The 13,648-nt window shown below is 35.3% G+C and overlaps 1 protein-coding gene across 1 annotated transcript in view; it reads right to left on the bottom strand.

Moving 5' to 3' along the window:
* Positions 1–13,648, bottom strand: part of LOC104522321 (ryanodine receptor 2) — a 50,283-nt gene that overhangs the window by 26,182 nt on the left and 10,453 nt on the right. The window contains exons 5-13 of the mRNA XM_029084148.1: positions 12,653–12,784; positions 11,894–11,982; positions 10,166–10,294; positions 9,246–9,350; positions 7,050–7,131; positions 4,125–5,428; positions 3,698–3,762; positions 1,749–1,896; positions 138–224 (exon numbers count right to left, since the gene is read on the bottom strand). Of these exons, the coding sequence (XP_028939981.1) occupies positions 138–224; positions 1,749–1,896; positions 3,698–3,762; positions 4,125–5,428; positions 7,050–7,131; positions 9,246–9,350; positions 10,166–10,294; positions 11,894–11,982; positions 12,653–12,784 (2,141 nt within the window). The remainder of the gene's footprint in view (positions 1–137; positions 225–1,748; positions 1,897–3,697; positions 3,763–4,124; positions 5,429–7,049; positions 7,132–9,245; positions 9,351–10,165; positions 10,295–11,893; positions 11,983–12,652; positions 12,785–13,648) is intronic.

Here is a 13,648-nt window from a genome sequence, read left to right as displayed (position 1 = left end):
ACGTTAGATTTCTGAAGTGCCAGTATAAAGCAGGTATTTAATCTGATAGGTGAGGCAGTTTTACCATAGTATACTGTCTGCAAAACCTGAATGTTTTTCAGTATACAAGTCGAAAAGTAATATTTTGACAAATTTACCTTGTAGAAAAGCAGGATGAAGTTGATGGCAAAAGCAACAAACAATGCCAGCATCCTCATATTGTAAAAGTTTCGCGCAAAATAATTCTGAAAATAGAAACAGAACATAAATACAATTTGCCTAATAACGATACCACAATCATTATTAGGTTGTTCCATGGGGGTTTTTGTTTGTTTGTTTTCTGTATGGAGTTCTTTAATAGAATTATAAATAGGAAAATAAAATAAAAATTCAAACATTTTGAGTGATGTATTGTACAAATTCTCTCCTACTCCTTACACGCAATAATGGATAGAGGACCTTTGTTTTCACTCCATGCAGAAAGGAATGAAGGATTTATAATTGCCTCTTACATCTTTTTCATTATCTTCTCAATACACTTAGAGACAACACAGAGACATCACAATGTAATAGTAATACAGAAATCTCTATCTTCCCTGACCTTAATATCCTTGCATATGTCAAATTGTTACTTTTACGAAGAAACAAAAATGTCTGCGTATGTTTATTTTAAATCTTTTTCTATACCAAAATCAATTGTGTTTTTACCAGATCAGCAAAAAGTTCATCTGTGACCTCAGTACCATGAGTAGAAAGCTCCTCTCACATTAAAATGCTCTCAAAAGGATTGTAGAAATGTACCTTATCCCTTACTGACAATCCACAAACATTTCTAGCACGCATTTTGAATGCTTTAACTCTCACATGGGAATTCCTCTATTTTTCAGCCCTGACCATATATGACTATTAGTGAATTATTTAATGAGACTATTACAAGAAAAAACAAATTAAAATCACAACTGCTACATTAGCCTAAAAAAATAATCTGAGTTCAAAAGTAAAACTTAAACACCTAATTCTTTCTTAAGATTGTGACTGCAGTTTTGTAGCTTTGCTAGTTACTCATGCTAGAAGTAGGATGTCCCTACACAATTGTATCTACTAGATATATAGCAAAAGTTAATTTCTTTTTGCTTTGCATTTCAGACTAGCCACACAGAATATGTGTGGAATCTCCTAGCTAATAAAAGCATGGATTTTAAACAGTACTACATCAAACACGGGGATATCATATTTTACAGAGACACTCTCAGATACAGTTATACTATTTTATTTAGTTTTATTTTCCACAGGTTTTGAGAAGTTTCACAAATAATAACTTGCTACTTTAAAAAAATCTTAACTTTTCTTGTGAGTTTTAGGCTAAGCATTGTATCTTAATATATTATTTTTATAGGAGAGCTTGTCATTTCCCAAAGCTGTCTCTCAGGGAAAGACAGCTCCTACAGGCTCACAAGTTGCTGTGGAAATTTGGGACATTTTATTCACATAAAAATGTGTGGACATTTTCCAGTGATGGACAGGCATCTCTGAATGTGATTTGGACAATAATTGTCTTCTTAAGAATTAATACCTTGTCTACTAAGTTATTTGTGTGTTTCTTTTCTCTAACATTCCAGTTAAACCTTTGCCTTTATGTCCTTTTTATGGATGATGGTGGTTAGAAAAATAAAGTTCATCAAATGCAAATTTGTCTTTCCATTGGTAGAATAATAAGGCTGTACATATCCCTGCCAACAGCTAAACATGTAGGCTAGAGAACAGCTTACAAGAAGCTTCTGTTGGTATGCAATGATTTTCTTCCAGAAAGCTGATTCCTGAACTTCTGGTTCTCCATATCTGTGAGTATGAAGTTGTCTTAATTTCTGTTTCCCTTTGTCTTCTTTGGCTTTCTCTTCTTTTTCTCCATCTTCTCCTCTTAGGACACACATGAAGCCAAAATAATATATCAAGTTAATAAAATTGCTAAACAAAAAATTAAAACCACACCCTGAAAAAGGCCATTGTAGCTTTTAACGAGGCTCAAGTAGTCATGATTCATGCAGTTCATAGACATGAATAACAAAGAGACATATCCTTCTTCAGCCCAAAACACTGGCAACGGTGACAGTTTGGTTAGGTCTACAGACAATTAAACTTAATGGTTTGGCACCATGAAGTGAGGATGGCAACTGGTAGAGGCAGGTAATCAAGAATCTGCCAACCTTATTACCTGAGGGTCTGCTTCATAATTGTACACTAATACTTGCACTGACAAATGTCTGTAAGCTGAGAGCTGTATGTCTGTATGAGTGCCTATATATCTGAGTGCTTCCCTCCAACTTCATGCACTTGAACAATCTGGTCCCCACAAAGGTTGCAGAAAACCTGGGTTCTTCTTGCATTTACAAGGCAAACTTCCAAATTTTAAATTCTGCATTTCTGCCAACCTGAGGAATTCATAATTACCCACTCCAGGAGGAGACAGGAATAAGAGAGTTTGAGACCATTCGATGTGTGCTTGTCGCCATGCTGCCCGATTACAGAAAGCCATAGTTAGTGGGCTGCCTTCTCCAAACCCATGCTCTAAGGAACTGTGAATTACCTTAGAAGTTAATTCGACCTGACAGATGGACATGACAGATGAAAGGATCACAGAAGTCCATTTGTAGTGAGAGACAACTTGTAAGTTACATTATTAACTTCTCTGTACCTATCTACAAACAGAATAACTGATGTCCTAAGCTGCTTTTCTTACTAGAATACACTCGACAAACTTGCACTTGAAAGTTCACTTGAAAGTTTGTCTTATGTTAGGAGTGGCTAACACTGCCAGGCACTGCAGTCCTCACAGAGAATACAGGTATCACTGCAACTCACACAGTCAAGCGGAGCAATCAGCAGTGAAGTGATCTTCAAAAGTCAGCAAGACTCTCCTTCACAAAGTTATACTGGCTAAGTTAGAAATTTGCTGTACTGATTAGGAAGAGTTTTTCTTACTGGTAGGGGTTTGTCATCTCAGGAGAGCAATAAGAATAGAGTTTGAGACTAAGGGACCCAATTACAATTTTGACAATGACATATCAGCTACAGGAACTGTAGATGTGTCAGAATTGTACATGTATCAGGAACCAAAAAATACAGGGATGGAGTGCCACATTTTTACTGGTTAAAACCAAGCACTATGTTTTGCTTTCCACTATTTTTACTCTGAGCTAATCTGATTACCATTACATTTTAACATATTCTAAAAAGATTAAAATGATCATTTATCAAATGCCAACACTTATTCTTCATAAAAATGTGAGAGTATTCAGTAATTCATTAAAATTACACTGGAATATTTGGCAAAATCCAAATAACAAAACAGGTCATAGCAAAACAGTCTCTACCACTAATGGAATCCCAGGTTCTCTTATAATTTTTCCAAATTATAGCTTCCTTCTAGCTTTCAGACTTACCAAGAAAAACTTAATCAAACACATTCTAAAAGAAACTAAATCAACATTACAAAGGATGCTGCTGGAAGAGGGAAATTCGTTAAAATCTCTGTGTGATGCTATTTACATGGCATTTCCTTGCAAATGTGGATGGATGTGGAAGATGGTTAAAAAAAAAAACCTAACTGTGGAACATGAATGGACACAAAATTAAAGGCAAAGTAGTGAGTACAAATCGAGTTGTTTTTTCAGTGAAACAAAACACATTTCATAAGATCAGAGGTTAAAGTAATACATACTCTGCTTTTTCAGGTTCAGATTTTGTTTCCTCCTTCTCTTCCTTTTCATCTTCTTTCACAGGCTCCTACAGGAAGTCAGATTTTTAAAAGTGTCTAAGCACTATTATACAGTACAGAGTTAGTTAAATGGATATACAGAGTGCAGAATGTTAGGCTTTAAAATAAAATTTGAAAACCTGAGAGAAGATGATCTTTCAATTTACATTAATGAAAAGACAGTTTAACACTGAATTAAAAGCAAACCAAAACACCACGTACTTAGAGAAAGCTGTGGGAATTCAAGTTTAAGATGTCAGAGAGGGTAAACATCAGTAATTTCCTTTAAAAATATGTCACAAAACCCAGAAAAACACAGACACAAGTTTTGTTTCAAGACTATACTTAACATATGAAAGACAGAAACACAGCAGAAATAAAAGATAGTTACCTGGATTTTTTCCTGCACCTCAGGCATTGGAGCTAAGGAGGGAGTACTCAGCAAATCACTCAAACCAGCATTGGGATTGTGAGGGATCAACTTATACTGTCCACCTTCTCGTTTCAAATCCAAACCAAATATATCTGAGAGCAGATCACTCTCATCTGATAAAGTTCTCAGATCTGTTAAGTCTTCTGCAGGCAATGCAGTTTCTGTTGGCTTCCTCTCCCCCTCTTCTCCTTCCCCACGCACCTCATCCTGGGTTGGATCTGGCATATTAGCTAATAGTTCAGCCACCTTGATTTTCTTTGCTCCTTCTACTAGGCTTCCTCCAAGCAGCAAACTGCATATGATGCGAAAGAAGCCCCGGACAACACTACAAGCAAAATGTAGTAAGCCCATCAAAATGCTCCAATAGGAAGAAAATAAAGCCATGACCATGTCCTTCATGGTCATTTTCTTCACTTTTTTCATCTGCTTCTTTAGGCTTTTCATGCTGAGCATTTTCATTAGAGTCATTAAGTTATACTTGAGAGCTACTAATGCAGACTTCATGGTCGTGAGAGAGAAGAAACCTATTCTGGGATCCTGTTCCTCAGGTTTATCTTTCTCATTCTCCTCTTTATTTGCTGACCTTTCATTCAGATCTGACTCAGAGATCTGGGCAGCCAGTTGCATTTCAAAGATGGTATCCTCACAGAAATTAACAAAAAGCTCCATCTTTTCTTTCTCCCCGCCTTCATTTACAACATCAAATATAAATTGTCTCTTTGACTCTTTTACCTGAGGTTTCTCCCACTGAGTCCGGCTTGACTCACTTATTTCAAAATAAACTCGTTCAATGCGCTTTGCACTGCCCATGATTTCTATGCGTCCAAGGAAAGGCTGAAAGTAATTCAGCACACTCTCTGACAGCTCAAGGAAAGTTTGCAAGCGGGTATCATGGGGCATGTGTTCTGATAGGTTGGTCAGGAGAACAGCAACATTGAAACCGATGTCTTTGGCAGGTTCATGGAATCGTTTCACAAACTCCTCATAGTCCAGAGTCTCATTCTCATCTGTTTCAGCACATGATAGCAGAAACTCAGTTTCTGACTGGGTGTAATGCTTATGGCTTTCCATTGCCTTGTGAAAATCCCTCTTTGAAATGATCCCTTTACCATCAGGGTCATATTCTTTAAATGCATCAGAGGAAGTCAAATCCTTCAATTTTAAGAACATATCAAAAAACTTCAGAATCATCTCCACATTGTTGGACGATTCCACAAGCATATCGACCATCTGCTTGCCAATAGTTCCATTCACAACATTACCTAGATGTGATGACATTAAGTTAGAGATCCTGATAGCAGCAAATGTTTTGGCAAATAAACATGTATAATAATGACTACTCAAATAACCAAACAGTAAGAATTATAAACTATTGGCTAATACACTCACATGAGAAAGCTAGCTGTAAAATCAGAAACCTTTTACTAATAACACTACACTAAGACTTATAAGAAACCATAAGCGAATAAGTATTTCCCATTAAAGAAAGGAAGAACTAACAAGCCTTACAGAGAGACATCTGTTGCATTTAATATAGTACTAAACATGAGGCAGTATACTATGAATTTTACAATCATAGTATCATAGAATGGTCTGGGTTGGAAGGACCTTAAAGATCATCTAGTTCCAACCCCCCTGACATGAGCAGGGACACCTTCCACTAGACCAGGTTGCTCAAAGCTTCACCCAGTCTGGCCTTGAACACTTCTAGGGAGGGCACATTCACAACTTCTCTGGGTAACCTGTTCCAGTGTCTCACCACCCTCACAGGAAAGAATTTCTTCCTCATATCTAATCTAAACCTACCCTCTTCCAGTTTAAAGCCATTACCCCTTGTCCTATCACTACCTGCCCTTGCAAAAAGTCCCTCCCCAGCCTTCCTGTAGCCCCTTCAGGTACTGGAAGGCTGCTATAACATCCCCCCAGAGCCTTCTCTTTTCCAGGCTGAACAGTCCCAACTCTCTCAGCCTGTCCTCCAGCCCTCGGATCATCCTCATGGCCCTCCTCTGGACTGGCTCCAGTAGGTCTATATCCTATAGTGCAAGGTAGTTCAACTAAAATGCAACATATAGACAGAACTAGTGTCACATTAGTTAGAATGAATAGCTCAGGAGGTTACTCATGAAGCAGAGCCTACAATACTAAGAATTTACTTTGCTTCTCAGTGACCTTACGTGACCAAAGCAGTAGCAGTAGCAATGTATACTACACTGCAACCTATGCTGCATTTACTGCCCTCTCAGTTCCCTCCAGAAAATAAATGTGGTAGGATACACATGAGAAGCAAAAAGTAACAACAGATTTTTATAACATCTATGTGTATATCTGGTTGGTCTAGTATTGGAAACACTAATACAATACTATCAAGGAGCTAAAGAAATACTAGTATTTCTTGACAATGATCACATCCTCTAGGGAATCATAATTTCAAGTACTAGCTATAAAGGACCTTGAACCAAGCCACTAGACAAATCAAAGTCTGTTTCTTATGTCTAAGATCACTACCAAAATAAATGCAATATAGTAAAGGTGTTAATAAAATGACTGATAAATGGTCCTGTTCCTAGAACTCAGGATTCCAACTTCAGTAGTAAAAAAAATTTCACCTAAGGCAAAAGAGAAGTCAAATTCATGGAAACAAAGTAAAACTTCTGCCAGAGCTGAATTTTATACAATTCTGACATTCAGAATATAAAACTATATTGACTACACTATATAAATCTCCCATTCCTTTTAAGGCTAACAACTCTTCTCACAATTGAAACATGAAAATTAAAAACCCAAAGGAAAATGGAGTATTATTTCTCACCTGAAGAAAATCACAAAGGTAAAAACTTTGTTAGAACAACTGTTAAAGAGGATTTCAAATTAAGTTTTTACTACCTTCCAGCATAGACAGCAACATGACAACCATATCTTTCTGAAGATCCATTAATTCCTTCAGTAATTCAATTTGACTGGAATCCTAAATAATGAACACAATATATATAATAAGATTTCTATTGACTTCTTTGACATTTATATATGTGCATGCGTATTTCAGCCTGTAAAAATGAGACATAGAAATTAAGTAGCTAGTACTGTCAGAGCTGGTAATACAGTGAAAATATATTTAATTAATTGCTTCCTTACAGTGCATTTACAGGATCAAGTATTTACAAGATCATCTGTTTAGAAGATAGTAATTTAATAAAGACAAAGTGAAAACTGCAGGTGATGAAAAAATCTAAAGCAATAACTGGGTATGTCAAGCTCACAGATGATGCCTTTGTAATGTTTCATGTCAGCTAAAATATTGTTGCTTCCTAGTACAAGACTAGAGAAGGAAAATGAAAAAAAAAAAACAAAAACAACCCAAATACTTAGCCTAAGCAAGCCTCTCTTACAGAAAAAAGCCATATAACAACTCCTTATAAATCTTTTTAACCACACTCTACACCTTTGAAAACTGGTGTTTCAATAGAATCTGAAAAGTTTATTGATATACTCTTGCAATAAATATAAATTTAAAAAGGAGCCCACATCTATTCTGGTCTTTCCCAGGGTTCTGCTGGCCCTCTAAAGGAGCCCTAAAAGCCAAGAGCTTGAGTTCCACGCAAGATAAAGACATCATGATTATTTGTCATAAATTTGGAGTAGACTGTGTTTCTGTCATCCCACAGGACAGCATGAGTAATTCCACACACTACAGTAGATTTCATTGTGCAAAGCTTCTTGGCTCTCTCTGAAGTGGTAGGATGAGTATCATTATTTTCTAGATGCAGTAATTAAAAGATGCTATGAAGCCACTCTGGCCACAGCTGAGACTATAAACATATTACTGTAAAATCAAATCTTGCCAATAGCCACATCATATTTCTCAATCAACACACAGCTACTACGCGTTTGACCCTCTGTCAGTAGCGACTTAGATACCACTTTCCCTGTTGCTTTATTGGTACAGGAAGAAAGCACAATAGCCACCACTATGGCCTACTGAAACACTGACTATTTTTTCAATTCTTAAAATAATAAGATATTCCAAAACCAGGACAGTATCTATAGGCACTTATAAATACAATTCAGTAGAAATTCAGGGTATCACTCTTGAAAAACAGCTTTCACTATGATGCCATTTGCTGGAAAAAGACCACTATTTAGCCATAAAGAATGAGAAGCATACCTTTAGCACAAAGTCTACAAATCTAAGCAATCAGCCTACTTTCAGCCATAAAGCCCCAAGGGCAGGGAGGAAAATCATTTGAGCAAGACTACTTTAATTTATGCAAAGAATGCTTACATTAATACATTTGGAGCCAAATAATAACATCTAAAACCCTCAGAGCCTTCAGAGCTGTATTCCTCAAAAACAACTTAAACCTTTAGAAGCTTATGACACTCTTCTCTGAGAATGTCAAATTCTGTAAAAAAAATTAGAATCACTGCATTCAGTTAAGATATATAATTCTTTTAAAAAGGTAATAAGTTGAAAAATGCACTGCTTAAGAATAGGCAGCTAAAGAGCTGCCTATGCCAGTCCCCTACACTATTTCTACAGTTTGTGAAATGAGTACTCACACCCAAAAGCAATTCACCCATTCTAAGGTCTGTTACCTCTCTTTCTCTACTAAGAGTAGAAAAGGCTTAGATGCAGACGTGTTGAATTACTGTTCAATAATTATGAACTAGGGTTCAATGCAGGACACACCAACGAGGACAAGTCCTACATAAAAGGCTCGTGAAAAATTGCAGAAAATACTGTGACAGAACTTCAGTATGAAAGACAGAAACTGGTTAGTTCTTTCTGAATATCGGTGAATATCTGCTTCATCTGCAGCTTGATCTAATCAGCTTTGTGCCTGTGGCAAATAATCCAATTACAAGCCTGCTATTCACACCCACTACAATTTTGTAATTTACTCCCTCAACTCTATTGTGTTCCATTACCTCTGTCTCTTATTTGTCCTCATATTTCCCCTATTAACTGTTGTTATTAATGACTCGAACATATTAACAAATCTGTTTATCTCTTACAAAGAAGTTAGCAACTTAAAAAGGGAAAAAAAAAAAAAGAAAAAAAAAAGAAAAAAAAAGAGATACCTGAGACAGTTTCATCTGCATGTGGGCAAATACATGAAGAAAACCAACTACCGCATCCCATAGCCTGCTGTGTGCCAGACTTTGCTGATTCCCAGTACACGGTCCCTATTGTTCAGGGAACAAAAAAAAAATAAGAAAAAGAAAAGAAAAGTTTATCTGCAGAAACTCAATAAAAACAGGAAGATATACAGGCAGTACATAGTTTGGGGATGTCCTTTAGAAACTTCTGTGAAAAACTAAACATATATAGAATTATATATTTAATAACAACACTGACTAAGCAATGCTTGTTCCTAATAACCATTCTGCCTCTGTTTTAGCCAAGTCCCAATTTACTAACTCCGAACCATAAAAACCATATCTGCTTGCAACTTCAAACTGCAAATGCTAAAGGAGTACAAATCTTGAAGCTGACTCTTCCCTATGCAGTTCCGTAAATCAGAAATACCTTTATAGAAGGTTAATGCAAAATTGGCATAAGGGATTAGAGAATCACTCTTGATTTTTTTTTTTCCCCAGCAACTGAATAGCAACTATGTTTTGCATTGACCTTAGTTTCTCAATGGATTAAAGTGAAGGTTTTAAAGTGGATAACACTGCTGCAGTCTAGGCCAAATGAAAAAAAAAAAAAAAAAAAGAGAGAGAGAGAGAAAACTCTACTATCTTGCATACAGTCAAAGGACAATTACTTATTAGTAACAGTAAATTTGACTAAAATGCTAAGATTCCAAAAGAGGAGTGACAACTATATATTTCAAATTTTTAGTTCCTACTTAAATAAATGCACTAAAATAATGCTGAAGCATAAATGTATCTCTATTATATTTCTATCTATGTTATAACTATCTGCTTTACATCTTCATGCCAAAGTATGATGAATTTTCTTTCAAATCCATATAATCCCAATGGAATTAATTTACCTGGATATACTCTGTAAGAGTATTGAAAACTTGTTTTGCAACCTGGATGGCTTTGGAAAAATTTCGTTGTCCTTGCTCATCAATAACATCCTTCCCAGAATAATACCAATAGAAATCACTAATGGATTCCTAAAAAATGTTGTGAGAAGTACAAAGAGATGATGTAATCAAACAGTCTCTAACCAGTTATTCATCAAGATAAGAAAAGCAACATTAGATAGCATTCTAGTTTTGAAAACTATTTAGCTTATAAACGTTTTAAATGACCCTCCAACAATTCTCAAGCATTACTTCAAGAGCTGTAGTTTCATCTCAAGGGAATCAACAGGAAAACAGATAAACTGAAATAAATAATTAAAGAACCCCGCAGCAAACCTCAAAATAAAAAACAACAAAAAAAGATTTGTTGGTATCTCCTCTTAGAAATACAACCGCCTGCATTCTGAAAAGGAGTACTTAGTAGTACTACCACAATGCATGCTGTTCATTGAACAGTCTCTCTTTTTACTGTGTACTTGACACCTAGTTAATAGTGTAAGCAAATCTGCTTTCTGGGCATGAGTCCTCTTTCTGTCTTCCCCAAAGGCGAGCTTATTACAGCTTCAACAAAGTTATGCAACACAATGAAAATCACTGCATTGTCCCTACAACTTCTAAAGAATGCATAAGGATAAAAAGTAATGTAGCTAACAGCAACAACTTAAAAACCACCAAATTTCAAAGCCTGGAATTCTCACACCAAATAAATAAATGGCTAATGGGAAAACTTAACTAGATAAATTTAAAAAAACCACAACAATATATATTCTCACGCACAGCAATTTTCAGAAAGATTAGAATAATAAGTAAAAACTATTAACATTTATAATAAAATATGTCTTCTTGTCTTTCACATGCTCCAATCTGGAAAAAAATTAGAATTTTTTTTTTCATTACTTTCTATTGGGTTGTGGCAATGTAATGTTTTCATATTTAAAGATTAGGGAGATAATGCAAATTAGAGGGTTGAAGGGTTTTTAATCTAGCCTTCTGCTCTTGTTTTTTTCCTTTTCCTTTTTTTTTTTTTTTTTAATCTCCTTAGAAAATGATGCACTGTTCTTTCACATCACTCCAAGCCATCCCATGACTAGCCATACAGGAGCCCAGTGTTCAGATTAAATCAGAACATGGATGAAAAAGCAGCTGGCTGAATCTTGAACAATACAAAACACTTTTCAGTCACAACATAGTCCCAGTCAACAACTGACTAATGGTATTCACTGAAAAACTTAGCATGTATCTATCTCCTGCATGCTCTCCTTGGTTAACAGACTCCATTGCATTCTTACATATAATGGCTGAAATCAGTCTTTCATACTTTTGTCACCTTTGACTCTCATAGTACAAGATGACAACTCAAAGAACTGCAACCAGTAGAGAATTACAGCCATTCTCATCCACATGGACTACAGTGACAAGAATAAATGTCACAACAAATAAATGCACTCCTCTGATAAAACTGAACCTTCTGTGACGAGGATGAAGTTTGATTTTGCTGTAAACAGAACTTTTGTGGTAGCAAACCATGTATTGCTGAAGGAAATTCTAGAGAAATTAGGAAATTCAGTCTCCACATACAAACACCTGCCTTATGATAAAAATAAATACAATAATTTTTTAAAAAAATGTAAATACTGTATAGCTGCAACCATTATTGTCATTGCTTAACTAGTATATAAATTAACCTACCTGAACTCTTAATAAGTAATCCACAGTGGAAATGATAATATTAACAGTTGTGTTGTTACCAGTCTGAGTTCTCAGGTAATTCTGAAAATCTAAAAATTCAAATAAAATCTTAATTTAAATTTATTTATGTGTTAAAGACTTTACAAAACTAGTCCTGAAATCAGTTCTGATTATGTTTCATCTGTAAAATTTTAACTTGGTCTTATTTTCATCTCATTTAAGACTAATTTTACATCTCTAGAACCACATCAATAAAAACACATTTACAGCTAGTATATATTTTGCTAAGCAAAAGCAAAATTAAATCGCATAATGGATTATGTACTTGTTTAATTTGTTTTTGTATTTTTAAAACAGATGATACTTTTTAAAGAAAGGTATTGTGTATGTTGTTGTAATTTCATTTTCATATACAATTCTGACATTAGTACCAAATCGCACACACCTTAAAGATACCTCTGAATCTTCACTGACTAGAAGTTACAAAACATACATTTTGCTATTATAAATTTACCTTTCCTAGTAGGTCAAGATCCAAAACTCATAATTTTGAAAAGCATTATATTTTCTACAAAGTTAAATCTGATTAAAAATGCTGGCAATTTAATTCCACAAAAATATTTTCCTTTCATGTACAGCCTAGCAGCTGCTCCACATTTCACAATACTTTATGAAGGCTGCCAAACCTTCAGCAATGGAGAGTTTTTATCTTTAGTTTCCATCACCTTGGCTTAGCTGATTGGCAGCCTGCTCACAAACCTGAATTATGTCCTTCACAAAGCAACTGAAGGAAGCGGAAGAGGTCACAGGTGAATTCATCATCCTGCATCACCTTTTCTCCTGTAGAAAGGCCAGATGGAAGCAGATTATCACAGGCTGCCAAGTAACATCCTAGAGCCCCTGAAGAAAATCTTCATATTTAATTTTAAGAAAGAGAGAAGAGGAGAGAAAATTTATAACCACCAATCTATCTGAAGCACATATGAGTTGTGCTTGGCAGATAGTTATTTGGTTAAAAAAAAATTATGAAACTTAACTTTTGATTTATAAATATGGCAGCATGAGCTTGGCAACATTTTACAAATAATCCATGATTTACATTCTTGTTTGACTTTGCTGGGCATGAAAGCTGCATTACATACAAAGGTTTGGATTGGATTAATTTGGTTCCCATTCATCACAAAACAAGGTATTTCAAAATACAGAAAGAGATGTAATGAAAATAATTCCTCAAATAGACTATTATATTTTACAATAGTCTAAAATAACCCATGAAATTTACAGCTATGTGCATTCTCAGTAATCATTTAGGCTGAAATATTTGAGGATTTAGTACCTGCCTGCTGCTGACACAAAATGGATGTTGGGTATTTGTCTCCCTTGACAAAATAAAGCAATAAACATGATGCACTAGAACAAATGTCAATGTGCTTTACTGAATTAGGCCTTTCAGTTCATTTTTTGGTAAATAGCTAATATAAAGCTTCCAATTATTTTCTTGATTCTTCACGGGAAACAGTCTACTAAACAGCCCTCAATTAACATACTATTATTTCAATTACATCAGTACATACAGTTAACTTTGTACACTGACGTGAAGAGGAGAAGCAAACATTCACCCAGGAAAACAATCACAATTGAGGAAAATGTAGAACAGCTAATAAAATCACACAGGAGGACAACAACATAGGTGTTCAAAACAATAAAGGCCACCTATTGAAAGCAAGGAAATTTCCATTTAGAACTTTGGAAAAG

The sequence above is a fragment of the Antrostomus carolinensis genome, unplaced genomic scaffold (genome assembly GCF_000700745.2).
Source record: "Antrostomus carolinensis isolate BGI_N321 unplaced genomic scaffold, ASM70074v2 scaffold16170, whole genome shotgun sequence".
NCBI classification, from domain to species: domain Eukaryota; kingdom Metazoa; phylum Chordata; class Aves; order Caprimulgiformes; family Caprimulgidae; genus Antrostomus; species Antrostomus carolinensis.
The sequence above is the reverse complement of the archived record's forward strand: the minus strand, read 5'-3'. Positions and strand labels throughout refer to the sequence as shown.